Source organism: Procambarus clarkii, chromosome 54 (assembly GCF_040958095.1).
Source record: "Procambarus clarkii isolate CNS0578487 chromosome 54, FALCON_Pclarkii_2.0, whole genome shotgun sequence".
Lineage (NCBI taxonomy): Eukaryota > Metazoa > Arthropoda > Malacostraca > Decapoda > Cambaridae > Procambarus > Procambarus clarkii.
Window position 1 is genome coordinate 24,954,061 of NC_091203.1, and position 27,971 is coordinate 24,982,031.

The window sequence follows — 27,971 nt, forward strand, 5'->3', positions numbered from 1 at the left end:
AGGAGGGAGGTCTTTGACACTTCCACTGAACGAAACAAAACACTATTCCATTCACCTGGGCTCTAGGAGACTCAATCTGCGGGCCCCACGTGTGTGAGGCCAAAGCTCAATTTAATTAACAAGAACACTAGCCTGTAAACATTTTAGAAAAAGTATGAGCTGTTTGAAATTACTTTGCCTAATGATCCAGGTTTCACAGGTCCCCTGACAGCTGAGTAGACAGCGCTTCGAATTCGTAGTCCTGAGGTTCCTAGTTTGATCCCAGGTGGAGGCAGAAACAAATGGGCAGAGTTTCTTTCACCCTGATGCGCTTGTTCACCTAGCAGTAAATAGGGTACCTGGGAGTTGGACAGCTGCTATGGACTGCTTCCTGGGAGATGTGTAACAAAAAGGAGGCCTGGTCGAGGACCAGACCGCGGGGACGTTAAGTCCCAAAATCATCTCAAGATGTCCTCTCAAGATAACTCCCTTCCACAATCCGAACTTTATTCTAAAAATAAAATCTAAATTTGGAGGGAAGATATATTGGTTGAATTTGGACCATTGTTTAGAGGGATACTTTTAAGGAGGACCAGATTTGAGAGGTGCCACTGCACAGTATTACTTTTATTTGCATAGTTTTATGCTCTAGCATCTTGTAAAATCAAATAGTTTTGTTATGACTGAAAACATAACTATGTAGCAGTGGTTAACCATAACTTGGCAGAGAAAAGATTATTAATAAAGTGACAAACTAACTTTTTCAGAAAAGCAGCAAGAGCTGTACGTAGTGGTATCGTTGGTCCTCCTCAGCTGGTGTGCACTGGTCTCACCTCTTCAGAAATGGGGAAAGTCCAAGATTTAGTGAACAAGCTGGGAGTCCCTGGATCGTGTGTCAAAAGATCATGGGGTGAAGGCATCACTCATGTAGTAGTGAAAACTGAACCAGACTGTTTGGCTCAACGAACTCTCAAGTACTTGTTTGGCGTGGCAGCAGGATGTTGGGTTATTACACTTCAGTGGGTACTGGATTCACTTTCCACAAAGAAACTTCTTCCAGAGGTTAGTAGATAATAAACAGTTTGTTCATATTCATGTTTTATAATTCCAGCTCTCTCAGTTTTGTAGAGTGAGGAGGCAACAGCTTGAAAATGGGGTAGAATAATATAGTAAAAGAAGGTTTAAGTATGATAAGACCGTAGCTAATTTTGCCTTTAGTGAGAAGGTGAATTCCAGCCCAATCCCCTCTGCCCTCTACCCACTCCACTCCATTAATGCAGGAGATAAGAGACTGAAAGCACTACACGAAATGACTATACCTGTATTCAAAAAATTTTGTACCACAACCACCATTCTTATTTCCACATATAATATTAATCAAAAATATAATTTAAAAGAGAAACTTTAGCTTACCATATTGTAGTTTGTCCTCTTGTGTAATACTATAGATTTTGAAATGTGTTGTTGAAAATTTACGTGACCCAAATTGCAGTTATCTAAATTTCTGTTTAGATATGGTAAATATTTGCCAGAAAATTATCAGAATTTGACTTGGATTCTGTGCCAGTCTGCGTTATCCGGCCAAATCTCCGGTTATCTAAATTTCTGTTCGGATATGGCGAAGTTTGGCATAAAATTATCCAAATCCTATTTTGGCCAGATAACCCATATTTTCAGTTCAGCGGGCTTTACGTCTCCAACTTGGACAGCACCCAGAGCCATCAATTGAACTGGTGGGTGGTAGGAGATAAATGAACCACCGCTTTAACCAATCGACCCATAAGGCATCCACCACGAAAATCTGTTGATCTGGGAACAGTCACGCAGGAGGAAAGCTACCTGTTCTAAGCTAAAATGAAGAGGTCCACCTCAGGGTGAGTGAACATCACGCAGAGAGCCAATAGGGCATGTCATCGAGAGTTCACTCTGTGGAAATGTGCCAAAAGTGAGATAAGCCGTTTGCAAAAACATTGCGCATCCCCTGCACGTGAATTGCATGGAGAACCAAACCAAGAGAAACCAGATGCTGAGCTGCCACAAGAGTCCAGCTCCTATGAGGAAAAAACGAAAATGACTCCCTGCAATTCACAAAATGAACAACTAGGTAGTAGTTAGCATGGCGCCAGATGACAGAGCCCAGAGGAAGATGAATCCTTTACAGGCTTGTCACACTTGTGAAAACTTGCCCACCTTGCTGTGTGCCTGATGGAGCGAGCCCAACCACCAACCTTAGGAGACCTGGTGTGTGCAGGTCACATAGCCCTAACCCAGAGCTGAAGCATCCATGAACACATTTAGCAACAGAGGATGGAACCATGGAACTGAATCGTGAAAGACCCAAAGAGGAAGCCGGCAGAGCAAGAGCTGACAGAGGCATGGCGGGCCCTGAACCTGAGACAGTCCCAGGGGTGGCAAAAAGGACAGACTTGGAGGAACCAGTACCTAGAGCCAGACTCACCCATTGGAAAACTATGCAAAGTTGAGGCTCCCACACAAATGCTCAACGAACCAACGAATCACCCAGAGCTAGAGTGGTCATTTCCAGGTCTCCAAAAAAGGAGGACACAGCTGCTATGTGTGTAATTACCCAAGTGTAACTACCTAAGTGTAGTTACAGGATGAGAGCTATGCTTATTGAGTCCCATCTTCCTAGCACTCTTTGTCATATAACACTCCGTAACTACCGACAGGTTTGGCCTCCACTACTTTCTCATTTAACTTGTTCCCAACTGTCTACCACTGTTTGCGAGAGAAAACTTTCTAATTTTTTTTTTTTTCCTTCTATCTTCTAGCTTTGCAATGTTTATGCCTCTAGCTTCTCTTCGTAACTCTTGTTTTTCAGTTCTGGAAGCCATTTTGTAGCTGTAAAAAAGTTTTGTAACCTTTTCCCGTTTATTTATGAACTTTTTGAGATACGGGCACCATACATTGCAACTGTGGCTGCTTGTTCTCCTCCATAGAATTTTGTACTGTTAGTAAAGATATATGTGTGCAGATAGTGAGTTTCAAGGAGAATTTAATGTCATTTAAAGCATGTGTTAAGAGTAACTTTGGGTGTGAATATAATATTGAGGTGAGGCTTTAAAATGATTGCTCAACCTCAAAATGCATTACAGAATTGGGGTCTCATTCTTCCATGAAATACATCTGAAACTCTCATTTTATTTTTTTACTCAAAGGAGCTTATATTTAGGCAAATATGGTACCAATACTTCTACTGTATACTGTAGTGTCTGTATTTTGAATATTAATACAGTACTGTAATTTAATACTTGTACTTACAGGAGGACTATGAGGTACTAGATTGCACAGGAGCTCCAGGACCACAGAGAGGGCGCACAAACCCCAAACCACTCTTCAGAGATTGTCAGTTTTATGTTAAACCTCCGTTGTTTGAAGTTACCACGGAACAGCTCAAGGTATGGTGAGCACTTTTCTAGGCTTAGATACACTATGTTAGGTATGGGAATCTGTATTAATTTTAACAGAGTATCAAATACATATGCAGGCAATGAGTCACAATAACATGGCTAAAGTAAGTTGACCAGACCACACACTAGAAGGTGAAGGGACAACGACGTTTTGGTCCATCCTGGACCATTGTCAAGTCGACTTGAGAATGGTCCAGGACGGACCGAAACGTCGTCGTCCCTTCACCTTCTAGTGTGTGGTCTGGTCAACATCAAATACATATATTTGTGGGCAGGTTCCCACAGAACCTTACCCCAGCTTATGGCAGTGACACTGCTGGCTGACCTTAACACAATAGCCTCATGGCACTGCCTCTGTCCATCAGCTGCAAGTATCATCAGCCATTACAATAGCTGGAAGTAAGTTTCAAGTAAGGGAATAATGATGTCTGACGACTTAACATTTTGGGAGCATAACCAAGCAAATATTGCGTCAGCCAGAAAAATGAGAGGATGGATTATTAGAACCTTCAAATCCAGGGTTCCCATCACAATGGTTGTACTGTACTTTCCAAATCACTTGTGCTGTCCCATCTTGAGTATTGCTCGATACTCACTTACCCCTTCAGAGTGGGAGAGATTGCTGTACTAAAGGGAATACAGAGAACATATTCGGCATACATAGACATGATTAAGAACCTAAATTTTGGGGATTGTCTCAAAGCACCCTAAAAGTACTCCCTAGAAAAAAGACAGGAGAGATATCAAATAATATACACATGGAAAATACTGGAGGGCCAGGTCCCAAATCTACACAGTAAAATAACAACATACTAAAGTAAACGATATGAAAGAAAATGCAGAATAGAACCAGTGAAGAGCAGAGGTGCCATAGGCACAATCAGAGAACTCTGCTTAAATATCAGAGGTGCACGGATGTTCAACATCCTCCCAGCGAGTACTGTATAAGAAATATTGTCGTGGTTCTTATACTGCCTGTATAAGAACAAATGTGGACGTCTTCAAGAGAAAAGTTTTCTTCAAGAAGTGCCAGACTAACCGGGATGTGGTGGATATGTGGGCCTGCGGGCCACCCCAAGCAATAGCCCAGTTGGACCAAGCTCTTTGTAGTCAAGCCTGGCCCCAGGCCAGGCTTGGAGAGGAGGAGAATTCCTAAAACCCCCATCCAGGTACATCAAGGTCTAGGTAATCATTCAGATGATTGTCTTGCTTCTTTAAGGGATTGGGTAAGCATGTGATGATCATAGACTTCAGGAGGCTGTGGTCTCCTTTAAAGCCAGCAGTGGTTTGTTTTGCTGACTTTCTGGGTGCCTTCCTCAGTGGTTGCATATGTGAATAACTTAATATATAAATGCCACTGCTCCCTGCACCTCTTGTGAGGGGGGCCAGGTTCTGTCTCTGGTACCTGGTAGGCGATAGAACTTCGCAACTGATGGGCCCTAGTAGTATGACACTCTATCAGAGATAATAGTTTCAACAGGCCACAAAGGGCTCTTCCAAGAAAACATAATAGTAGGAGTGTTGAATAACTAGTTTTATGAGCAAATAATTCACATAAACTGGGATTGATTGAGTATATTACTAACTAATAGGGATAATGTCTCTAGGGCAATAATGTTCATATGTACACTGTTTACAATGTTTCAATACTTTTTCAACACATGAAATACTTCATTACAACCATATGTATATATACTGTTTATACAAATTGAGCATGTGGCAGACCGTGGCACTTGCGTCATCTGTCACCGAAACATGCTGTGCCGAGCCACACAATCTCAATATTGACCTTAGATCATTACTTCATTGGTTAGGAAGACATGTGACAATGACCACATTTATATAATAAGGTAATTATGAAATGATAGCAGGATTTGTTCACTGTGTCAAGGTAAACTACACTTGGGGCATGGTGGCTGAGTGGACGGGGCTCGGGACTCGCAATCCTATGGCCCGGGAATCGATCCCCGGAAGCGCCGGATACAAATGGGCAGAGTTTCTTTCACCCTGATGCCCCTGTTACCTAGCAGTAAATAGGTACCTGGGAGTTAGACAGCTGTTACGGGCTGCTTCCTGAGTGTATGTGTGTGTAGAAAAAATGAGATTGATTGATTGGTAGTTGAGAGGCGGGCCGTAAGAGCCGGAGCTCAACCCCCACAAGCACAACTAGGTGAATACTTCATTCATATAGAGCTATTATCATCCATGTTAGAACTATTATCATCGTCCATGTAAAACCGAGATAATAATAGCTGAAATCAACATATGATAACTGCATTTTAAGGGTTAAGGTATCACTGTTATAAATCCAATATTTCTCCAACAAACAGGAACTGATAGAGCTGTGTGGAGCTCAAGTAGTTGATTCTCCTGTAAAATTCAGCAAGAATAAACAGTGCATGAAGCTTGTTGTGGTTCAGACAGAAGCCAATCATGACGCTGATGGTGAGTGCTGTAAGTGCATTTTTATGCACTTATGCAAGTCATTTGTTATGCTTATTGATTATTATTTATGCATTTTAATAAAGTTACAGCATTATGTATGTGAAGTCAGAACTAAGTACACATCAAGCAACAAACATATTCAATGTTTATTGTTTATTAATATTTTGTAGGCCATTACCCTCATAACATTCTGGATTTACTAAAATTGTTCCATTTAATGTCTGTTTTAGAAATGCTGACAAAATACAAGAAGGTGTGCATTTCTCATGATTGGATCATTGAATGCATCGGGATGTATGCTCATATATGCATTGCTCCGTACATCATGGGCAGTCCTAACCAGAACCATCTTGCTGCCTCCTGCCTTCCCCCCTCACTCCTTGAGGAAACCCAAGAGCTTTAGTGTTAGTGTTCGACAGTGACCCTATGACGTACAAGTAGGCCTTCAAAGTTTATATGCAAAAAATTTCCTTGTGTATTATTGATACGTTTGAGAAGAACAAATTTCATTATCATCGTTATATCTGGTTGTGGTGTGAATGAATATGTGGTTTATGATATTAAAACTCTGTAAAGAAAAAGAAAATATGTAAATATATTTGTGAGTGGGTGTGTGTGTATCCAGTAAATAGCTAGAGGAAAACCTTGGGGGCTTTACAGTATTGGTTCTATTATTTTCAAGGAGTTTTGATTAAGCATGAACACATTCAGTACTATGCTACTTGGCCCACATTTACCCTGAAAAACTGGACTGTTAGTGCAAATAGATAAAGGTTGCCTAATGTAGCCTGTTCCCTTGGTGAAGTGTGAGGAATTCATTCCAAAACAATCCATGCGTTGGTATCCGAGTAGTTCAGATGTTATGTTTAAGACCGTAAACCGAGCAACTTCCAACATTTCTTAAATTTGTACTTGTGTGGCTGAATTAAGTAGTAAAGCTTAATGTAAAACTATCGATTGATGCGAATGTTTCATGATTGTGCTTTACATTGCCAAAGAAGCTTTATAATTCAGGTGTCCCATTCCCGCCAAGAAGTCAAACTGAGGGGAATGGCAATGATAGAAAAGCCTCCAAGTAGCTCTATCTATTCATACCCTTCTAGCTTGTTTTATTCATCTATTCCTTTGCAGGATCTATGCCATATTTACTCCTCCACTTTTCCCTTTCCATGATGTTGGTTGTACCCATCACTACATCTATATTTTTTGTTGCTGTACATTATCCATGCATTCATATTACAGTAATCATCATCCACTCATACTGACATCATAAACATTATTGTTGACCCATCGTATCTCGTCTCATTTCTGTGGGTTATTTTGTCATCTCACATCTGTGCACCTCCCTCTTGTTTATTCCTACTTGTTGATTACTATAGCAGGAACTTTATTTTGTATATTCCATTGCCAGAGCTCAGGGTCAGAATGAGTATTATTGTCATGGAATCCATCCTGCTCTATAGAAGCATTTTTCCTCTTGTGTTATCCTTCTCATGACTCCGGTCATCCTTCTCTTGTTTACGCTCTCTTGTTTTTTTTTCCTTTTATATTTTTACACAGTGCCGGTGCACATGATGTGCTTACATTCCCCTGGCCTCTACTAGGGCTACTTCCTTGCTACTTTAATGCTCATGCCTGACAAAAACCATTACCATTCTCAAGAGGCAGACCCTAAATGGGGGGGGAAGCTGGCCTTTCCCCAAAACTAAATTCATGGGTGAACAATGACCGTATTCTCACCAGCATTTAAATTACGTTCTTAAAGTGCATATTATATGGAATTCATTCACTAATATTTGTAATTATTTTTCACTTTTCATTTATCCTCAGAGACAGCACATAAAAAAAATTTATATACAAATTCTGTACCTTTTAAAAAAAACAACTTATGTGCTCCAATCCACCTTTTAATGTCTGCTATTATTCCATCCACTCCTGAAGCTTTCACTTCTTTCCCCCCCCTCACTTGTCTTCCCTTCTGAATGCCGCTGTATAGTTCAGAATTGTCGCACTGTGTCCCGCTCCCATAAACTGCACTGCCTATCTCAGAACTTTGTTGTCACATTAGCTAAATCAAACATTACAGGTTTCTAGCACTTCATCTCCTCCAGGCATGAGAGAAAGACCCTTGCAGGGCAGATTGCTGCATTCCACTTCAAATGTTTATACTTGCTCATTATTTTATTATTACAATATCTTCATCTTTTCATCGGAAAATGTACACGTTAGGCTTGAAAACAATTTGCTGTTGTAAATAAGTGCTGAAAATGTTATTGTGTGCACATGTGCTCATTACTGTCGTGTGAGTTTGATATTTTGTGGACTTTATGAAGTACTTTATATAAGACATGTTTGAAGCCTTCCTATGAACACCTGTGTTGTTAATGTTAAAGTATTTGTACACAAGGCAGCTGATCTTGTACATATTGATCTCTGGCAAGTTAGGGAATTCCATTCTCGGAGGAAAATAAAACAAGGATTAAACATTTTGAGAATATTTGTTAAATGTAGCTTTTCTTTGTTATTAATTTTGTTTCTATTGGGAGATTCACATAGGGGTAAGATCATTGACAATCCAAGTATTTCAATCACCTTTAAGTAATAATAGGTAATTTAGGGAGCACTTGAAATGCTTCTTGAAGAGTATTATATTCTAATTTTGCAATCATCTCAAGAAGGCAGCTTGCTTGAAATGAAAAGCAAGAATGCATGTTAAAATGGTGTAGAATTGTTCTGATTGGCATAAATCAGTTAGGAAGTAAAAGGAAATATCAAAGGCTGGAAAAGCATATGCAAGGTGAAAGAAAACCAGGTCAAGTTGTACTTAAAATGACATTGTAATAATTGATAGTGTAGTAGGTCACAAAATGAGGTTGCTCTGGTAGTGTAGAAAATTGGTATTTGCAATATGAAAGAATAAATCCTCCTAGCTCCCTCACCCTGTTTATTCCTCCACATTCATGTTTTCATGGGTACTAAGCCTTCACGTTCATGTTTTCATGGGTATTAAGCTTCCATATTCATGCTTTCCTGGGTGCTAAGCTGCCACATTCATGTTATCATAGATATTAAGCCTCCATGTTCATGTTTTCATGGGTACTAAGCCTCGACATTCATGTTTTCGTGGGTACTAAACCTCCACATTCATTTTTCATGGGTACTAAGCACCCACATTCATGTTTTCATGGGTACTAAGCACCCACATTTATGTTTTCATGGGTACTAAGGACCCACATTCATGTTTTCATTGGTACTAAGGACCCACATTCATGTTTTCATGGGTACTAAGCACCCACATTCATGTTTTCATGGGTACTAAGCACCCACATTCATGTTTTCATGGGTACTAAGCACCCACATTCATGTTTTCATGGGTACTAAGCCTCCACATTCATGTTTTCATGGGTACTAAGCACCCACATTCATGTTTTCATGGGTACTAAGCACCCACATTCATGTTTTCATGGGTACTAAGCCTCCACGTTCATGTTTTCATGAGTACTTAGCCTCCACATTCATGGGTACTAAGCCTCCACATTCATGTTTTCATGGGAACTAAGCCTCCATATTTGTGTTTTCATAGGTTTTAAGCCTCCATGTTCATGTTTACATGGGAACTAAGCCTCAAAATTCATATTTCCATATTACAAAGCCTCCACATTCATGTTTCTAATGGGCAGAGTACTAAACCTACACATTCATGTTCACATGGGTACTACGCTCCTACATTAGTATTTCTATGAATAAATAGTGCTGCAAATACAAGATTAAACAAGAACAATTTATGAATATTATACTGCTAAGGTGAAAACTGTCATGGTACTGTTGATCTAACACTAACACAAAATTTATACGAAACGCCACAGTATGGTTTTCGTTAATTATATTTGTTCCCTGAACCACAAAATCTTTTATTTGATCTTTTGAACATATTTTTGTAACTCCCAAATATGATGTCTATAATATTCTCGAACATGGCCTATTCTCCTGGAATTTTTTAACTGGTTGCATGAGATATACCAAGTGCATATGCATATGAGATATTTGTGCAGTCAAATTCCTTGTCGGACTAGGGTTCAGTAATAATGTTATTGGTTGTGCCTTTCATTTATGTTTGTGACCAGTGTTGGTGTATTGATTAAAATCTAGGTCCTTTCCCCAGATAATAGCTCTTTTCGGGATATACAGTACTGGCACGGCAGCATAACATGGTGGTAATATACATTTTCTCCTCTACATTACCCTTTTAATTTAAAAATAAAATTTGGTCATATTCCATCACTCCACCTTACCTTACCTTGAGGTTACCTCGAGATGTTTTCGGGGCTACGCGTCCCCGCGGCCCAGTTGTCGACCAGGCCTCCTCGTTGCTGGATTGGTCAACCAGGCTGTTGGACACGGCTGTTCGCAGCCTGACATATGAATCACAGCCTGGTTGATCAGGTATCCTTTGGAGTGCTAATCGAGTTCCCTCTTGAACACCGTGAGGGGTCAGGCCAGTTATGTCCCTTATGTGTAGTGGAAGCGTGTTGAACAGTCTCGGGCCTCTGATGTTGATAGAGTTCTCTCTCAGAGTACCTGTTGCACCTCTGCTTTTCAACGGGGGTATTCTGCACAGTCCTGCCATGCCTTCTGGTCTCAGGTGATGTTATTTCTGTGTGCAGGTTTGGGACCAGCCCCTCTACTATTTTCTACGTGTAAATTATTATGTATCTCTCCCTCCTGCGCTCAAGAAAATACAGCTTTAGGCTCTTTAGTCGGTCCCAATAGTTTAGATGTTTTACTGAGTGGATTCTAGCAGTAAAGGACCTCGGCATGCTCTCCAGGCCAGCAATTTCTCCAGCTTTGAAAGTGGCTGTCATTGTGCAGCAGTACTCCACTCTAGAGAGCACTAGCATCTTGAAAAGTATCATCCTCGGTATAGCATCTCTAGTGTGAGATGCTATATCTAAGCTTTTTTTTTTTTTCTTATTTAGTATCTCATTTATTAGTATATTTTGGTAGCAGTCTTTCTTGTAGACATATGTTGTTGATTATGACCGGAGGAGTAAGATTAATGATTCTAACACGAATCTTCTCAATATTTCCAATGTTTTTCTTCACTGTCGAGGGAAGTTGAAAAATTAACTCTCCAAAATTCATATAGTGTGAAAATGAACTTTGGAGAATTAATTTTTCAACTTCCCTCGACAGTGATGAAAAAATTAGAAATATTAAGGAGCTTTGTGTTAGAATCATTAATCTTACCCTTTCGGTCATATTCAACAAGATATGTCTCATATATACAGTACTGTACTTAAACGGCAGGCTTTTTATTTCTTCTGCAAGCAAGTGGCAGCTCTTTTGATTTCCTCCCTTAACTTCCAGGCTTACATGGGAAAACCATTTGTCAAGTGTTACTTCAATGGTGTTTAACACTTGTAAGTGAAATCTTTAAGGACAAGTCAGTATGGAGGAGAGAAGGACAATTTGTATTCCACATTACACTACTCAGGAAAGGGACCTTTGCTTCGTGAGAAAAAACTTGTCCAACGTATAAGTAGAAAGATTTGCTATGATTAGGAAAGATCGTAATGCCAGTCGTCCCAAACTTTGAAAATAATAGGACGCTTGCCTGAGTCGTCCCAAACTTTCAAAATAATAGGACGCTTGCCTGAGTCGTCCCAAACTTTCAAAATAATAGGACGCTTGCCTGAGTCGTCCCAAACTTTCAAAATAATAGGACGCTTGCCTGAGTCGTCCCAAACTTTCAAAATAATAGGACGCTTGCATGAGTCGTCCCAAACTTTGAAAGTAATAGGACGCTTGCCTGAGTCGTCCCAAACTTTAAAAATAATGGGACGCTTGCCTGAGTCGTCCCAAACTTTGAAAATAATAGGGACGCTTGCTTGAGTCGCCTCAAACTTTGAAAATAATAGGACGCTTGCCTTGAGTCGTCCCAGACTTTGAAAATAATAGGACGCTTGCCTGAGTCGTCCCAAACTTTGAAAATAATGGGACGCTTGCCTGAGTCGTCCCAAACTTTGAAAATAATAGGACGCTTGCCTGAGTCGTCCCAAACTTTGAAAATAATGGGACGCTTGCCTGAGTCGTCCCAAACTTTGAAAATAATAGGACGCTTGCCTGAGTTGTCCCAAACTTTGAAAATAATAGGACGCTTGTTTGAGTCGCCCCAAACTTTGAAAATAATAGGACGCTTGCCTGAGTCGTCCCAAACTTTGAAAATAATAGGACGCTTGCCTGAGTCGTCCCAAACTTTGAAAATAATAGGACGCTTGCCTGAGTTGTCCCAAACTTTGAAAATAATAGGACGCTTGTTTGAGTCGCCCCAAACTTTGAAAATAATAGGACGCTTGCCTGAGTCGTCCCAAACTTTGAAAATAATAGGACGCTTGCCTGAGTCGTCCCAAACTTTGAAAATAATAGGACGCTTGCCTGAGTCGTCCCAAACTTTGAAAATGATAGGATGCTTGCCTCAACGCTTGACGCTTGGTCAAATGTACTAAAGTTTAAATTTTGTTGCTTATTATGCAGCATGAGTGCTCGGTGCTCATGCTTCCTTGTCACTAAACATATCAGTGTCTGACCAAGACCATACTTAAGGCAACATCTTCAACATTCATTCTACTGGTTTTTGATCCATATTGAAAGGTTGACTAAGCAGATAAAATTGAGATATACATTGGTGACTATCCAATTTGGATTAATAATATGCTCCCCCCCCCCTCCCCTCCCATCTTTTTTTTTTTTTTAATCAGCATTGCTGGTAGTTGGAAAATTATTGAGTGTATATCTGACATGCTATATGCCCTTGTTTAGCAATTTCCCTTACAAAGTTTTCTAAACAAAGGCTTACAAAGTTTAATAAACTTTAGCCTTACAAAGGCTAAAGCTGTATTTTTCTATGTTCCATTTCATCTTAAGCAGATATAAGACTGTCTAGTTTTGCTAGGTATCCAGTAGCAGTGATCTATGTTCTCAGCTCACAACCAAGGGAACTGGGTTCAGTCCCTGAGCAGAGACTGAAACATTCATATCAGATTGAAGAAGGGCAACTAGAACAAAAAACAATTCAAGAAATAAATAAAAACAAAATATTTCTTTACATATGCAAATTCAAAAACAAAGCCTCCATGTCACTGCCAGTATTGGACCTATTCGTACGAGTGAAGGTTCATACACTGAGGATGATAAAGAATTTAGTGAAATCCTAAAAAAAGCAACACGAGGAAATGTTTAGCACTCCAATAAACAGCATGAAAGTGGAAGATCGGACAACTTCTTTATACAAGATATCCAAACCCTGGTAAATACATCAACTGATATCAACACAAGCGTGGCAGATTTTGAAAGAATAATTGACAACATGCCCAAGCACTCTGCCCAGGGTTCAGACTCATGGCATTCAATATTTATGAAGAAATGCAAAGTGCCAGTAGCACAGGCACTCAGTATAGTGTGGAGGAAGAACTTGGAACGGAGGTCACTAAGCCCTGGAAGCATCTCAAGGTAACGGGGGAGATACCAGATGTGCTTAAATCGGCAGATATAGCTCCTCTACACAAGGGAGAGAGCAAAGCATTGGCAAAGCATTATAGTCCAATTGCACTAACGTCCCACATAATAAAAGTATTTGAGAGAGTGATCAGGAGTCAGGTCACCAGATTCATGGACACAAATGACCTTCATAACCCAGGCCAACATGCATTTAGAGCGGGAAGATCATGCCTCTCACAGCTACTTGACCACTACAACAAAATCACTGAGGCATTAGAAGAAAAACAGAATGAAGATGTGGTATACACAGACTTCGCAAAGACATTCGATAAATGTGACCATGGCGTGATAGCACACAAAAATGAGGTCAGTGGGAATAACTGGTAAAGTAGGATGGTGGATACTCAATTTTCTGTCGAACAGAACACAGAATAACAGTCAACCAAATAAAATCGAGTCCAAGCACAGTTAAAAGCTCTGTACCTCAGGGGTACAGTACTTTGCACCACTGCTTTTCCTTTTTCTCATATCAGAAACCTGTATAGACAAAAATTCAAGTCACAGTTTCATAAAGGTCGTCCTTTGCAGATGACACAAAAATCAGCATGAAAATTACCTCTGCTGAAGACAATGGAAAACTACAACAGACATCAATAAAGTTTTTGACTGGGCAGAAAATAACATGATGTTTAACAGTGATAAATTCCAGGTACAGTACTCGGGTACGGTAAAAATGAGGACCTTAAACATAATACAGGGTACAAAACACAATCAAATGTGGCCTATAGGAGGAAAGCAACATGTAAAGGATTTCTGAATAATGATGTCTGACGACCTAACGTTTAGGGAGCATAACCAAGCAAATATTGTGTCGGCCAGAAAAATAATCGGATGGATTACGAGAACTTTCAAATCCAGGGATCCCATCACAATGGTTGTACTAATACTTGTGCTATCCCATCTTGAGTACTACTCGGTACTCCCTTCCCCCTTCAGAGCAGGAGAGATTGCTGAAATAGAGGGAATACAGAGAACATATACGGCATACATACATAGACACAATAAAGCACCTAAATTATTGGGATCGTCTCAAAGCTCTCCAAATGCTCTCACTAGAAAGAAGACGAGACAGATATCAAATAATATACACGTGGAAGATATTGGAGGGCCAAGTACCAAATCTACACAGTAAAATAACAACATACTGGAGTGAACGATATGGAAGAAAATTCAGAATAGAACCAGTGAAGAGCAGGCAGCACAATCAGAGAACACTGTATAAACATCAGAGGTCCACAGTTGTTCAACATCCTCCCAGCGAGCATAAGAAATATTGCCGGAACAACTATGGACATCTTCAAGGAGTGCCAGACCAACCTGGCTGTGGTGGATATGTGGGTCTGAGGGCTGCTTCAAGCAACAGCCTGGTGGACCAAACTCTCACAAGTCAAGCCTGAAGGCTGGTCTTGGGGAGTAGAAGAACTCATAGAGCCCCATCAAGCAGGTTAGAAACAGTTGGTCATGTTTCCTTTTGTCTAATGCCTCGGTTCACCTAACAAGTGTTGTTGGGAATGTCAGTAGGTGGCTACAGGGTACATTGATAAATACTGGCTTCCTGTCCCAAATACAGCTCATTCTCAGAGCAACTCCATTACCACGAGAGACCAAATCTCTCCCCCCCCCCTCCCCTCAAAAACCACCTAGATAGTTATTGATATATTTATGATGGTTTGAAAAGCATATAACAGTTCCAGTAATAGTTTTCATGTATATTGGCACATGAACTGTAATTGGCAGAGTGACTGGCATGTGAACTGGCAAATTGGCATGCAAACTGTAATTGGCAGAGGTTATTTGTCCTAAACAAAATACACTCAAGTTAAAACTTTATTGTATTATAAATTTCTGGTTTAAAATATAAAAAGTATATGCTGAACACATTTTTTTTGCAATGGTTTGAAGAATTTGGTTTTCTGTAAACAAAATTCTTGGGTACACTTAAATAGTTTTTAAATTCCATATTTTTCATTATTGTTAATAATACATTGTATTAACATACTAAATGTAATAAAACTTAACCTAACCAAACCTTAACCTAAGTAACCTTAACCTAACCTAACTGTGGGTGGAGAGTAGATAATTAACACTAATTACATCGTGGTTTTGAATCATTACCTCCAGGGGATTTTCTCCCGGCGGACAGGTTGCCTTCTGAAAGGAAAATACAGTAGTGTTGTTGTTGGAATTATAATAGTTTTGCCTCTATTCTAGATGTAAATACTAAGGAAGTCGCTGATGCAGGTCCCATTTTCCAGGAACCAATCCATTGCAAAGACAGATAGTTGGCTACTACCAATAACAAATTACATACCATCAAATGGCACTTATCCCCATGGAGCCGATCGGCCGAGCGGACAGCACGCTGGACTTGTGATCCTGTGCTCCTGGGTTCGATCCCGGGTGCCGGCGAGAAACAATGGGCAGAGTTTCTTTCACCCTGATGCCCCTGTTACCTAGCAGTAAATAGGTACCTGGGAGTTAGTCAGCTGTCACGGGCTGCTTCCTGGGGGTGGAGGCCTGGTCGAGGACCGGGCCGCGGGGACACTAAGCCCCGAAATCATCTCAAGATAACCTCAAGATATACATGGTATTGAATAACCTAATTGATTACAGTACCTGGCTAAATTTCAACACATAGATAAGAAATTTGTGATTTATAATGACGGCATTAGAAAATACTATATACAGTATTAGATTTGCATACTGTAATGTATATAATAATTTTGCAGCGTTGGCAACACCCTCACTCTTGCCTATGACGTGCTTTGACTTTTATCCCTCCTGTAGTTCCTGTCCCCCTTTGCCACCTCCCTCTTTCTATCCAGTTTTCTCGCTTACAAAATTCTCTTTCGGTTAGTATTGCCAATATTTCTCCTCGTGTTCCGTCCTTGCCTTGAGGGTCCCCCTTCCCAAATTTGTTAACTCCCTGATCCACATCACTAAAGCTTTTACCCCTCCTACAGTTCTGAAACGCCTTTTCCTTGAACAATTTTCTTCACACTCCCTCTCCATTTCCGTCTTCACTGATGGATCTAAGTCTGCAGACGGTGTGGGCTACTCTGTTGTTTTTCCTGACCACACCTATATGTGTCGCCTGCCTCCGGAGACTAGCATCTTCACGGCAGAACTTCATGCTATTCTCTATGCTCTTCGTCTACTGCTTTCTCACTGTCAATCCTCCTTTGTGGTGGTAGTTGACTCACGCAGTGCCCTCATGGCTCTGGAGTCCTTTAATCCAGTCCATACTGTGGTAGTCGAGATTCAACATTAGCTGTTTCCTATCTCCAGTAGATTTAAGACAGTAGAGTTTTGCTGGGTTCCCAGCCATATTGGTGTCTCTTCAAATGAGCGTGCGGATGATGCCGTTAAGGAAACTATCCTCACTTGTCCCATCTCCCGTAAAGATATTCCTTATTCCAACTTTTACCCAGTTATTCATTCCTCCATCCTTGCCCATTGGCAGGGTTGTTGGTCTTCTGTTACTGGTAACAAATTACGTACTCCTGAGAGTAGTGTGTCACTGTGGCCTTCCTCCTACCACAGTAACCGGCGGTGGGAAATGGCTCTGGCAAGGTTGTGTATCGTCCATACATGCTTAACTCATGGACATTTAATGGAGCGCCACCCTGCTCCTTATTGTCCATCTTACAGTCATGCATATTCTTGTTGAATGTCCCGACTTCCAGGACAAGCGTGTGTCTTGCTTTCCGACCGTCCCTCACGGTCACTTGTCCCTCGATAGAATTCTTGGTGCATCGGATACTTTTGATATCGTTCGCCTTATGCGTTTCTGTTCTCATATTGGCATCCTTGGTGATATTTAGCGCCCTCTGATTATTCTGCACATTTGATAGTACAGTATTACATAACCTTCCCGGCTTGGTGCCTTCTTTTGATAATTACTAACTTGCCAGCATTGGCCAAATCTACATTTGATCATAAATTTGTGAATCCGCCAAACCAACTCTGTGTAAGGAGAGTTATTTTCATTACAGTATACAGGTATTTCCTATTACTAATAAAGAAAACATATAGTAAATAATTTTTATTTTGTATGCTCTTGGTGCGATGGGTGGGGGTAAAATACATGTGTAACATATTGCCACAATACAGGGGGTTAACCTAAAGCTTTAGATACTGCAGAAGTCAGTCATCAATGGATATACTGCACGTAGAGGCTCCAGACCATAACATTTGACTGGTACCACTGTCACTTATGCTGTGCATATTAGTGTCTATGTACCTTACCTTACCTTGCATTGATTCTGGAGGGGGGGGGTGTCAAGGTCCCCGCGGCCCGGTCTCTGGCCAGGTCGCCTGGTTGATGGCCTGGTCAACCTGGCTGTTGGACATGGCTGCTCACAGCCTGACACGAGTCACAGCCTGGTTGATCAGGTATCTTTTGGAGGTGCCTATAAAGTTCTCTCTTGAACACTGAGGGGTCGGTCAGTTATGCCCCTTATGTGTAGTGGAAGCGTGTTGAACAGTCTCGGGCCTCTGATGTTAATAGTTCTCTCTTGAACACTGTGAGGGGTCGGCCAGTTATGTCCCTTATGTGTAGTGGAAGCGTGTTGAACAGTCTCGGGCCTCTGATATTGATAGTTCTCTCTTGAACACTGTGAGGGGTCGGTCAGTTATGTCCCTTATGTGTAGTGGAAGCGTGTTGAACAGTCTCGGGCCTCTGATGTTAATAGTTCTCTCTTGAACACTGTGAGGGGTCGGTCAGTTATGTCCCTTATGTGTAGTGGAAGCGTGTTGAACAGTCTCGGGCCTCTGATGTTGATAGTTCTCTCTTGAACACTGTGAGGGGTCGGCCAGTTATGTCCCTTATGTGTGGTGGAAGCGTGTTGAACAGTCTCGGGCCTCTGATGATGATAGAGTTCTCTCTCAGAGTACCTATTGCACCTCTGCTCTTCAATGGGGGTATGCTGCACATCCTGCCATGCCGTCTGGTCTCGTGTGATGTTATATCTGTGTGCAGGTTTGGGACCGGCCTCGCTAATATCTTCCATAAGATGTGAAATGTACAATTTCTGCATCTACTAATTAACCACTGTAACATTCTCCTATGTATACTTTATAACTGCATTTATTATTTTTATTATTACAGGTATCTGTTATTTCTAATACAGTATTAAATTTACTAAGATAATACAGAAAGAAAATTAAATTACATTTTAATTGAATCATTTCTTATTTATTGAATGATATCAAGCAACTAATTTTACAGATACTGTATATTTGTTCAAGACTTTAGCTATAATTTTCTATGGCTTTAGTATCTAAGAGAACTATTGCAGGCAATGAGTCGCAATAACGTGGCTGAAGTATGTTGACCAGACCACACACTAGAAGGTGAAGGGACGATAACGTTTCGGTCCGTCCTGGACCATTCTCAAGTCGGTTGTGCTGACTTGAGAGTGATCCAGGACGGACCGAAACGTCGTCGTCCCTTCACTTTCTAGTGTGTGGTCTGGTCATCAATAAGAGAACTATTATTTTATGTTTCAGATTCTTATAATAAGCTATAAGGTAATGTGATTTTGTTGTTTTATTGCATTTTCTATCTACAGTACAGTATTTGATATGATTAAGCATTTATTATTTTTATTTACAGTACTGTACTTGTATATTTAAACTAATGTGACATAATTATAAATTATTTAAGGTCACTTGTAGATTCAATGCACTTGCTGAAATATGCTGACCACACTTGAGACGGGCTAATTTCATGCATGCTTCGGCATCACCACGACATTTTATACCCGAAAATGGTTTGTTGTCGAATCTCAGGACCTCATCCTTCAAGTAAGCCAGTGCCCTGAAGAATGGTCACCCTTTTGAATGAGAATATAAGATAAATATACTAGTATACACACACTGATGTGACTGCAGGACATCCAACACTGTTGATATGGAACGTAGAATTGCAATGTTTATATATCCACTTGTTTGGTCTAGGGGCAATGGCATAGTAGCTCAGTGTGCTTGCTAAGTTGCATAATTGAGCTTAGCCTTTCTGAGTTTCCTTGGTACGAGGGTATTAAAGTGACGTAGGTCACTCTCCAACAGCTTATGAGCTTTGAGATGTTTGTAAAATGTTTTATCTGCTTGATTTGCCATCTTTTCATTTGTTTATCCACTACAATGTTTCCCTGGAAAATTTAAAAAATATATATTGAAATATAACCAATTTATTGGAAACCACAAAATATCAACTGCCTGTTCTCAAGCTAAAATACATTTTTCATCCCAAACCTGTTTCCAACACGAGTAACATTGTGACGTGCCTTCCTTCATCTCTGAGCTAAACAATATCACTAATACCCTGCCTTCTCTTGATGTAAAACTCACCTTTCAATAATCTAGCACACTTCATAGTAATCTAATTCACACTGACGCTGCTGGTGTGTACTCTTATTTCCTGCTCCTCTTGTCCTCTCCAATACTTTGGTGAAATTGGCTGAACACTTAATGACAGATAAAACACAAAAGAAGTGTTATGTCTACAGACACAAAAAATGCTCTGTTCTGTCATATTTGGGACTCTAATCCTGTAGATTGATCTTCTTTAATAATCTTTCTTGCTTCTACTCTTCATGGATGTCAAATTGGCTCTGATATAGTACAGTGCAACATGCCCAACATGAACCTTAGTCCTCACTGTTACTTCCCTTTCACAGTACATATTTAAATATGTAAAGTTACTAAGGAGAGTAAAAATCTGATGGAAATTAAAACTTCATCACTTCTTGTATGTAATGTTTAAGTATTATTACAAATATTAATTTAAACGTATGTGATATGGGAAATATAACAGAACTGTAATAATGGTCAAAATTCCAATTAATAATGAAGAACTATGCATGTAGTTTCGTCACTGACATTTGAGATGGACGAGTCTCATGGCTGCCTGGGCGTCGCCTCGACACTTTAATCCTGTCGTGTGTTTTGGGCCCCGTCCCAAGTGCTTGTTCTGCAAGAATACCAGTGCTGCTTTGAAGGGCAACCCTCTTGGGTGGGGATACAGCACGCTGGTATCCACGATGTTATCATGTATCACCTTCAGCCTTAGCAGGTCATTGTTCAACCCGTGACCTACGAGTATGGTGTGACTGTCGACAAGCGTGAGTAACTTGTTGTGGACATCTTGAAGTCGTGTAGTAACTCCTAGGAACTGTTGTCTGGTCAGGCTTGAGTGTTTAGTGTTGAAGTCAATGATGGGGGCGTCGGGCACCACGAGCGTCTCGTACACCTTCTCACAGTTGGAGTCTACAATGGAGATGGCTGCCACGTCCATCCCAGCTGTGGTAAACACCATCTCGCAGTCTATGGCAAAGATTCCTTTTTTTCCTATGAAATTATTATGTTGTGTGCTGATAAAGCCAATCAAGTTATTGGGTTCTATTCCATCAGAGACATGCTGTGGAGCTGTCGAGCATGCTGGAGATGACTGATTACGACGGCAGCAGTAGTAGATAGGCTCAGAGCCAGTCGACAGCTTGGACCAGTGGTAGGCACACGTACTCGGTGTAGTAGAGTACCCAAGCTCGTCAACACTGTAAGAAGTTTTACATCGTTGACAAATCCGTGTGTGAGGAAATTGAATGTTGTAGTGACACTCGGGGCTATGAATTACAGCCTTCCCTGTCTCTAAATGTTGTCGTGGATACCCGAACCTGCAGAGGTCATCCTCCGACAGCGTCATCTGCTGCAGGCTTTGATATAATGTGTTTGCCACGTCCGACATTGGCCTCTTGCAGTATTTTACAACCTACAAAGAAAACAAAAAATTGTTTTAGTACTTTAGTCATGTTATATAATTCCATAGAATGCAAAGATTCACAAATGAAAAAAAATTGTTTAATTCGCCCAAGTACCCCAGTATGAGTTCACTATTAATGTGTAGTGTGTGTGTCCTAGCTCATGGTCACAGAATTTACAATTGCAATGTTCACTGCTGGGGGGGGGGGGATCGTTACCTGCAGCCACCTCCCATAAGTAATGATATCCCAGCCTAATTCTGGCAACTACAATGTCACACTATCTAGTGAATGTTTTGTGCAACCCATACATACAGTTCTCGATTCTAAGCACATTTTCGCTCTTTATACTAGTGCTTTCTGCCCTTTGTCAGTGACTGCTCTTCTGTCATCCCTTATTTCTGGTAGTGTGATTTTGACAGCGGCTACAGGCTGCTCTGGGGCCTGTAGCCATCCTTTTTCCTGGGGATGTGTATTTACTATTTGTGCCTACAGAATCGAGCTATTAGCTATTGGACCCCGCCTTTCTAACCCATCTATTTTTCCTCATATCTACTACATATATTTCTTATATATGTAATATATATATAATTTGTAATCTTCTTACATTTTGGGTTTTGTCTATTATGCAAGTATTTTTATTCAACATTTCTCTTGTTAGGGTGATGTCATGGGCTTGTCTCGTGTGATTTTTTTTGTTTCATGTGACCTCATTAAAAATAGCCCAAAGCCGACGAAGAACCCTTTACAGCAGTCAAACTTGGTATATATATATTGTGACGATAATCTCCTTCAAGAGATTGAGCCTGCTCTTCCCTCCAAAAATACGTCGATACATCTATATAAAACTACTATGGAAGAAAAATCCAACAACGACAACACCAGCAAGGTTTGCCAGAGCGCAAAACGTATGCAGCCAGGAACACCTGCTCAGCCTCAAACCGCCAAACTACCTGTCTTGTTGCCGGCTCCTCGCTGATTGGCCGCCGGTCTGGCTGCAACTGCACTCCACCCACCATACTACTTGATGTCTGGGGCCGCCACGACCTCAGTCTTCAGAATATTCAGTGCTTTCATACGGTTAACACTTCTTCCTGGTAGACTAAGCTTTGGCTTACGTGTACTAAGAGAGGTGATAGCTTAAAGCCAATATTCCTGCACCTCTCATTTTATTGTATATTGCACAGCTTGTTATTATTCACTTGTCTTAACGTAACTTTTCATTTTGTCATTTAATAATTCTTATTATTTTGATTGATTGATTTTATTATATGAATTTGTATGTCCATTTTATTCATGTTTTGTTTATTTAACGTAATTAAAATTCCATTGTTAAAATTTACTTGTGTTTTGTGTGTCTTCTCCTTACCTTACCACAGACGAAGTTCCAGATTTTCTATTTTTTTTTTATTCTATGTGACGAGGCCATACCCCTAGCTTTGAACAGCCGAACACCAACGCGTTACCGTCACAATATATATATATATATGTACACCTACTCCCACGAAGGATGTAGTCTTTAATCTAAGTACATAGGTATGATGTTAACCAAGCTCAAGACATTTGACCTGTCATCTTCAATCTGGTGCCCCCAGAAATCGCATGAGACAAGCCCATGACATCACCCTAACAAGAGAAATATTGAATAAAAACATTTGTATAATAGACAAAACCCAAGATGTAAGAATATCACAAATTCTTGAAGCAATCCACATAAAAGTCGAGCAACCTACCATAAATACCCAAGTAATGGAACTACTGTATTCACTCTATCCATCATGAGAGTAAGAACAAGACTGAAACATGAAGATGCCAACGTAGAAGACACTGCTCAACATGCCACGCCCACTACACCTGATTAATCATGTGTATGTGTTTCCTCTCCTTTTTCTACTTTATTCGTCCCCCATTTATGTCCCTATTCTTCCCTCCTTTATACCGTACACTTCACCTCTTTGTATAATGTACTTGACCTCCCTAATAGCATTAATCAAATACGTCCAGTACCGTCCCATCACTTGAGAATAAACCATGTAGGTTCGAAACGTTGTGGGAATTTATAATAAGTGTCATACAGCGGCGGGCTCCGATGGCGTTCATTATGAGATGCTTCGCCATCTCTCTTCGTGCACATCTCGGTATTTACTGAGTCTGTTTAATCGGGTCTGGGAGTCGTCGTCAGTCTCTGAGGACTGGCTCGATGCCGTTGTCCTCCCTGTCTGTAAACCAGGTTCTCTCGGGACATTCCCTAAGGACTTCCGCCCTATTGCCCTCACGAGTTGTGTCTGCAAGCTCTTTGAAAGTATGGTTAACGTTCGTCTGATGTGGTTCCTAGAGTGCTATCACCATCTCTCTCCTTCTCAATTTGGTTTTCGCAAGTGCCGCAGCACTACAGATGTCCTGGTGAACTTGGAGGTCTATATTCGTACTGCTTTTGCTGCGAAGACCTCCGTTGTTGCCGTCCTTTTTGACCTGGAAAAGACGACACCACCTGGCGGTATCATATTCTGTCCCAACTTCATTCTTTTGGCCTTCGTAGGAATCTCCCTCTCTTCCTCCAAAGTTTCCTCTCTCGTCGTTCCTTTCAAGTGAGGCTTGGTGCCACTCTCTCTTCCCCTTTTCAGCAGTATGAGGGTGTTCCCCAAGGTAGTGTTCTGAGCACTACTCTTTTTCTAGTTGCCCTCAACGGTCTTCTTTCCTCCCTTCCTTCTGGCGTCTTTTCCACTCTCTATGTTGACGATCTTATCCTGTGTTGTCAGGTAATGATTCTCCTCTCCTTCAACGGCGGCTTAAATCCTGGGGGATGTGCATACAAGTTTGTATTGTATATAGTACACTAGACATTCAACGGTTAGGAAGGTAGGGCCCACTCACAGGATGAGTCTGTGGTAGAAAATAATAAAAAAAAAACATAAAACAGGATGAGTGGTCAGCGCCACTCATCCTGTGAGTGGACACACCGCCATAGTGACGGTATTGAGCAGCGTCACTCATCCTGTGAGTGGACACACCACCATAGTGACAGTATTGGTCAGCGTCACTCATCCTGTGAGTGGACACACCACCATAGTGACAGTATTGGGCAGCGCCACTCATCCTGTGAGTGGACACACCACCATAGTGACAGTATTGGTCAGCGTCACTCATCCTGTGAGTGGACACACCGCCATAGTGACAGTATTGGGCAGCGCCACTCATCCTGTGAGTGGACACACCGCCATAGTGACAGTATTGGGCAGCGCCACTCATCCTGTGAATGGACACACCGCCATAGTGACAGTAATGGGCAGCGCCACTCATCCTGTGAGTGGACACACCGCCATAGTGACAGTATTGGGCAGCCTCACTCATCCTGTGAGTGAACACACCGCCATAGTGACAGTATTGGGCAGCGTCACTCATCCTGTGAGTGGACACACCACCATAGTGACAGTATTGGGCAGCGTCACTCATCCTGTGAGTGGACACACTGCCATAGTGACAGTATTGGGTAGCGCCACTCATCCTGTGAGTGGACACACCGCCATAGTGACAGTATTGGGTAGCGCCACTCATCCTGTGAGTGGACACACCGCCATAGTGACAGTATTGGGCAGCGCCACTCATCCTGTGAGTGGACACACCACCATAGTGACAGTATTGGGCAGCGTCACTCCTCCTGTGAGTGGACACACCTGCCATAGTGACAGTATTGGGCAGCGCCACTCATCCTGTGAGTGGACACACCGCCATAGTGACAGTATTGGGCAGCGCCACTCATCCTGTGAGTGGACACACCGCCATAGTGACAGTATTGGGCAGCGCCACTCATCCTGTGAGTGGACACACCGCCATAGTGACAGTATTGGGCAGCGTCACTCATCCTGTGAGTGGACACACTGCCATAGTGACAGTATTGGGCAGCGCCACTCATCCTGTGAGTGGACACACTGCCATAGTGACAGTATTGGGCAGCGCCACTCATCCTGTGAGTGGACACACCGCCATAGTGACAGTATTGGGCAGCGCCACTCATCCTGTGAGTGGACACACCGCCATAGTGACAGTATTGGGCAGCGCCACTCATCCTGTGAGTGGACACACCGCCATAGTGACAGTATTGGGCAGCGCCACTCATCCTGTGAGTGGACACACCGCCATAGTGACAGTATTGGGCAGCGCCACTCATCCTGTGAGTGGACACACCGCCATAGTGACGCTCATCGACGTCGTCCCTTCACTTTCTAGTGTGTTGTCTGGTCAACTTATTTAAAGTTTCTTACTGTCAATCTTTATTGTTCTGGCGAGTCCTGGCATCTTGTGTGGACCATATGTCACCGGGAGTGTCACTGATCAGTGCGAGTCTTGACACCGTGGGGGATACACGTCACTGCTCACCTTCCGGGTTTTTTCATAATGTTAAACTCTATGGCGTATACAATTATATCTTGAACAATGTATAGTTATTAACAGCACACTTTCAGATTTTTTTCTATTATTTAAAGTAAGATTTTCCGAATTAAAAATAAAAGTGGATTTTACCTACTTAAAGAATACGCCTACCGTCTGAGTAGGCGTTTATCCTTCTAGTTCACTTTGAGGCTTACCTTAGTTCGTATTAATAGTGGTTTATACAATTACTTAATCTATTACAATCTATTATGTAACCATGTGAACATGTCCACTCCATTGTATGAACACAATTATTATTATTATCGTGTTTGTGGATTTGATATCAAGGACGTAAGATGGTTGATTTTTAGAAACATGTATTATAGTTTCTAGCTCAAGTTATGTAATATTAGAATGTTGTAATGCTTCTTAAAATACAACAACAATAATAATGAATATACACTGGCAAGTGAATCAGGGGCAGTAGTTTTTTTTTTCTACCACAGACGTGGCCAGACATTTATAATGCTAATCAGCATATATACATTTTCTTCTGTCCTCCATGGACAGGGTTAGAGATGTGTTAAACATATAGTTCAGGGATTTATTGAACAATCAACCACAGAAGGTGATTGTAGTGCTTTTAAAATGCTAAGCTAACATACGTAAATACACAGATTTACGTCTGTCCTACATAAACAGTGTTCAATGTGTCTTTTACATAGTGTCATTAATGTGTGTTTACAAAGGTGAAATGCAATTCTGAGCAGCTTCCACCAACCCTGTATACAAATACACGTATATATTTATACCTACACATATCCACATACATATACATACACCTATGTCTCTCCTACTTTGACAGGGTAAGATAGTTTTTATAGAAACTTGTGTGATATTAAACACTTAACCACTGAAGGTGATTAAGCTGTTTTTACAAGCTCAGGTTATGGGTACATACATTGTATAATAGATGCGAACAAGCCTGAATGGTCCCCAGGACTATATGCAACTGAAAACTCACACCCCAGAAGTGACTCGAACCCATATAAGTGGGTTCGTGGATAAGGTGTCCTGTACACACCAGTTGCATTGCTCCTGGCGGTATGGGTTCGAGTCACTTCTGGGGTGTGAGTTTTCAGTTGCATATATTCCTGGGGATCATTCAGGCTTGTTCGCATTTGTGTTTCAAACGTGTGCCCCAAAGAATGAGGCGATTTGATAAAATACTATGCCTAAGATTACCATCAGAGTGCCGGCGGGCTGATGGGCAAATAGCCTCGGCTACCATCAGCTTTTGTCCGGTCGTGATAGTCGAGTGGATAAGGTGTCCTGTACACACCAGTTGCATTGTGCTCCGGGCAGTATGGGTTCGAGTCACTTCTGGGGTGTGAGTTTTCAATTGTATAATAGATGTATTACATATTGTATAGGTACAATGGATTGTATAACATATGCATTACATAGTCAATCTTGGGTACAAGTCCAATATATCATCAAGTGTTCCAGTATTCATATAGTAGTTACAGAGTTCAGCATACCTTAGCCCAGGAGGGCGAAAGTCAGTCAGTATGGGACATTCTACAATATAATGTTCAAGGGAGTCCATGTTTTCTCTTTCACAAAGTTGACACATTGTGTACTGGACACTATCACAAAGTGGACACATGGTGTATTCTACACTATCACAAAGTGGACACATGGTGTATTCGACACTATCACAAAGTGGACACATGGTGTATTCGACACTATAACAAAGTTTTGACACTGTGTACTCGACACTATCACAAAGTTGACACAGGGTGTATTCTACACTATAACAAAGTTTTGACACTGTGTACTCGACACTATCATAAAGTTGACACATTGTGTACTCGACATTTGGGTTTTGATACAGCTGCCAGATACGTCTATATCCCAGGCGTATTCTGGCCACTATAACATCACATTGCCCGAGTTCTTGCTCTATTAGTCCCATGTGTGAATGTCTCCTCACTATATCATAATGTTTAATGCTACAGCTTTCAGGGGCAGTGTTGTGGCGGCGGCTCAGTCTTTAATGAACCTTTGTTTTAAGCTAAAAACTTGTGTGCACGGTCCAGGAGCAGCTTGGCTTACTGTGTAGCTTTTAGCCTCGATTTAGTTTAATTATTAGGACGCTCGTCAATTTATTTCCGTGAGAACTTTGCTTGTGTGAGATGGTTCTGTCTGTTACGGTGTTGAACAATAACATGATCAATATGACTCACCTGTTGAAGTGGCGGCACGTGGAAGGCACTGACTGGCACAGGGTCTGGAAGTCACTGGAAGGCACTGACACAGTGTCTGGAAGGCACTAGTACGGTGTCTGGAAGTTATTGATCACAGACGGAGTGAGTGCTCTGGTGCTCCGTCCTAGAGTGGTGCCGGCACAGCACTGCCCACC

At 41.3% G+C, this 27,971-nt stretch overlaps 1 protein-coding gene and 1 non-coding gene across 2 annotated transcripts in view; one reads left to right on the top strand and one right to left on the bottom strand.

Annotated features, from left to right (window-relative positions):
- The window catches only part of LOC123771312 (uncharacterized), a 74,699-nt gene extending 59,259 nt beyond the window's left edge, over nucleotides 1-15,440 (top strand). The window contains exons 11-14 of the transcript XR_011222853.1: nucleotides 747-1,041; nucleotides 3,264-3,398; nucleotides 5,741-5,855; nucleotides 6,086-15,440. This is a non-coding gene — a transcript (uncharacterized protein). The remainder of the gene's footprint in view (nucleotides 1-746; nucleotides 1,042-3,263; nucleotides 3,399-5,740; nucleotides 5,856-6,085) is intronic.
- A 4,849-nt stretch (nucleotides 15,441-20,289) lies between these two features.
- On the bottom strand, nucleotides 20,290-27,971 carry LOC123771378 (RNA exonuclease 1 homolog). Its single transcript, XM_045763885.2, has 2 exons — nucleotides 27,796-27,971; nucleotides 20,290-21,186 (listed from the first exon to the last, which is right to left on the bottom strand). The coding sequence occupies exon 2, from the start codon at nucleotides 21,160-21,162 to the stop codon at nucleotides 20,290-20,292; it is 873 nt and encodes a 290-aa protein (XP_045619841.2). The 5' UTR covers nucleotides 21,163-21,186; nucleotides 27,796-27,971.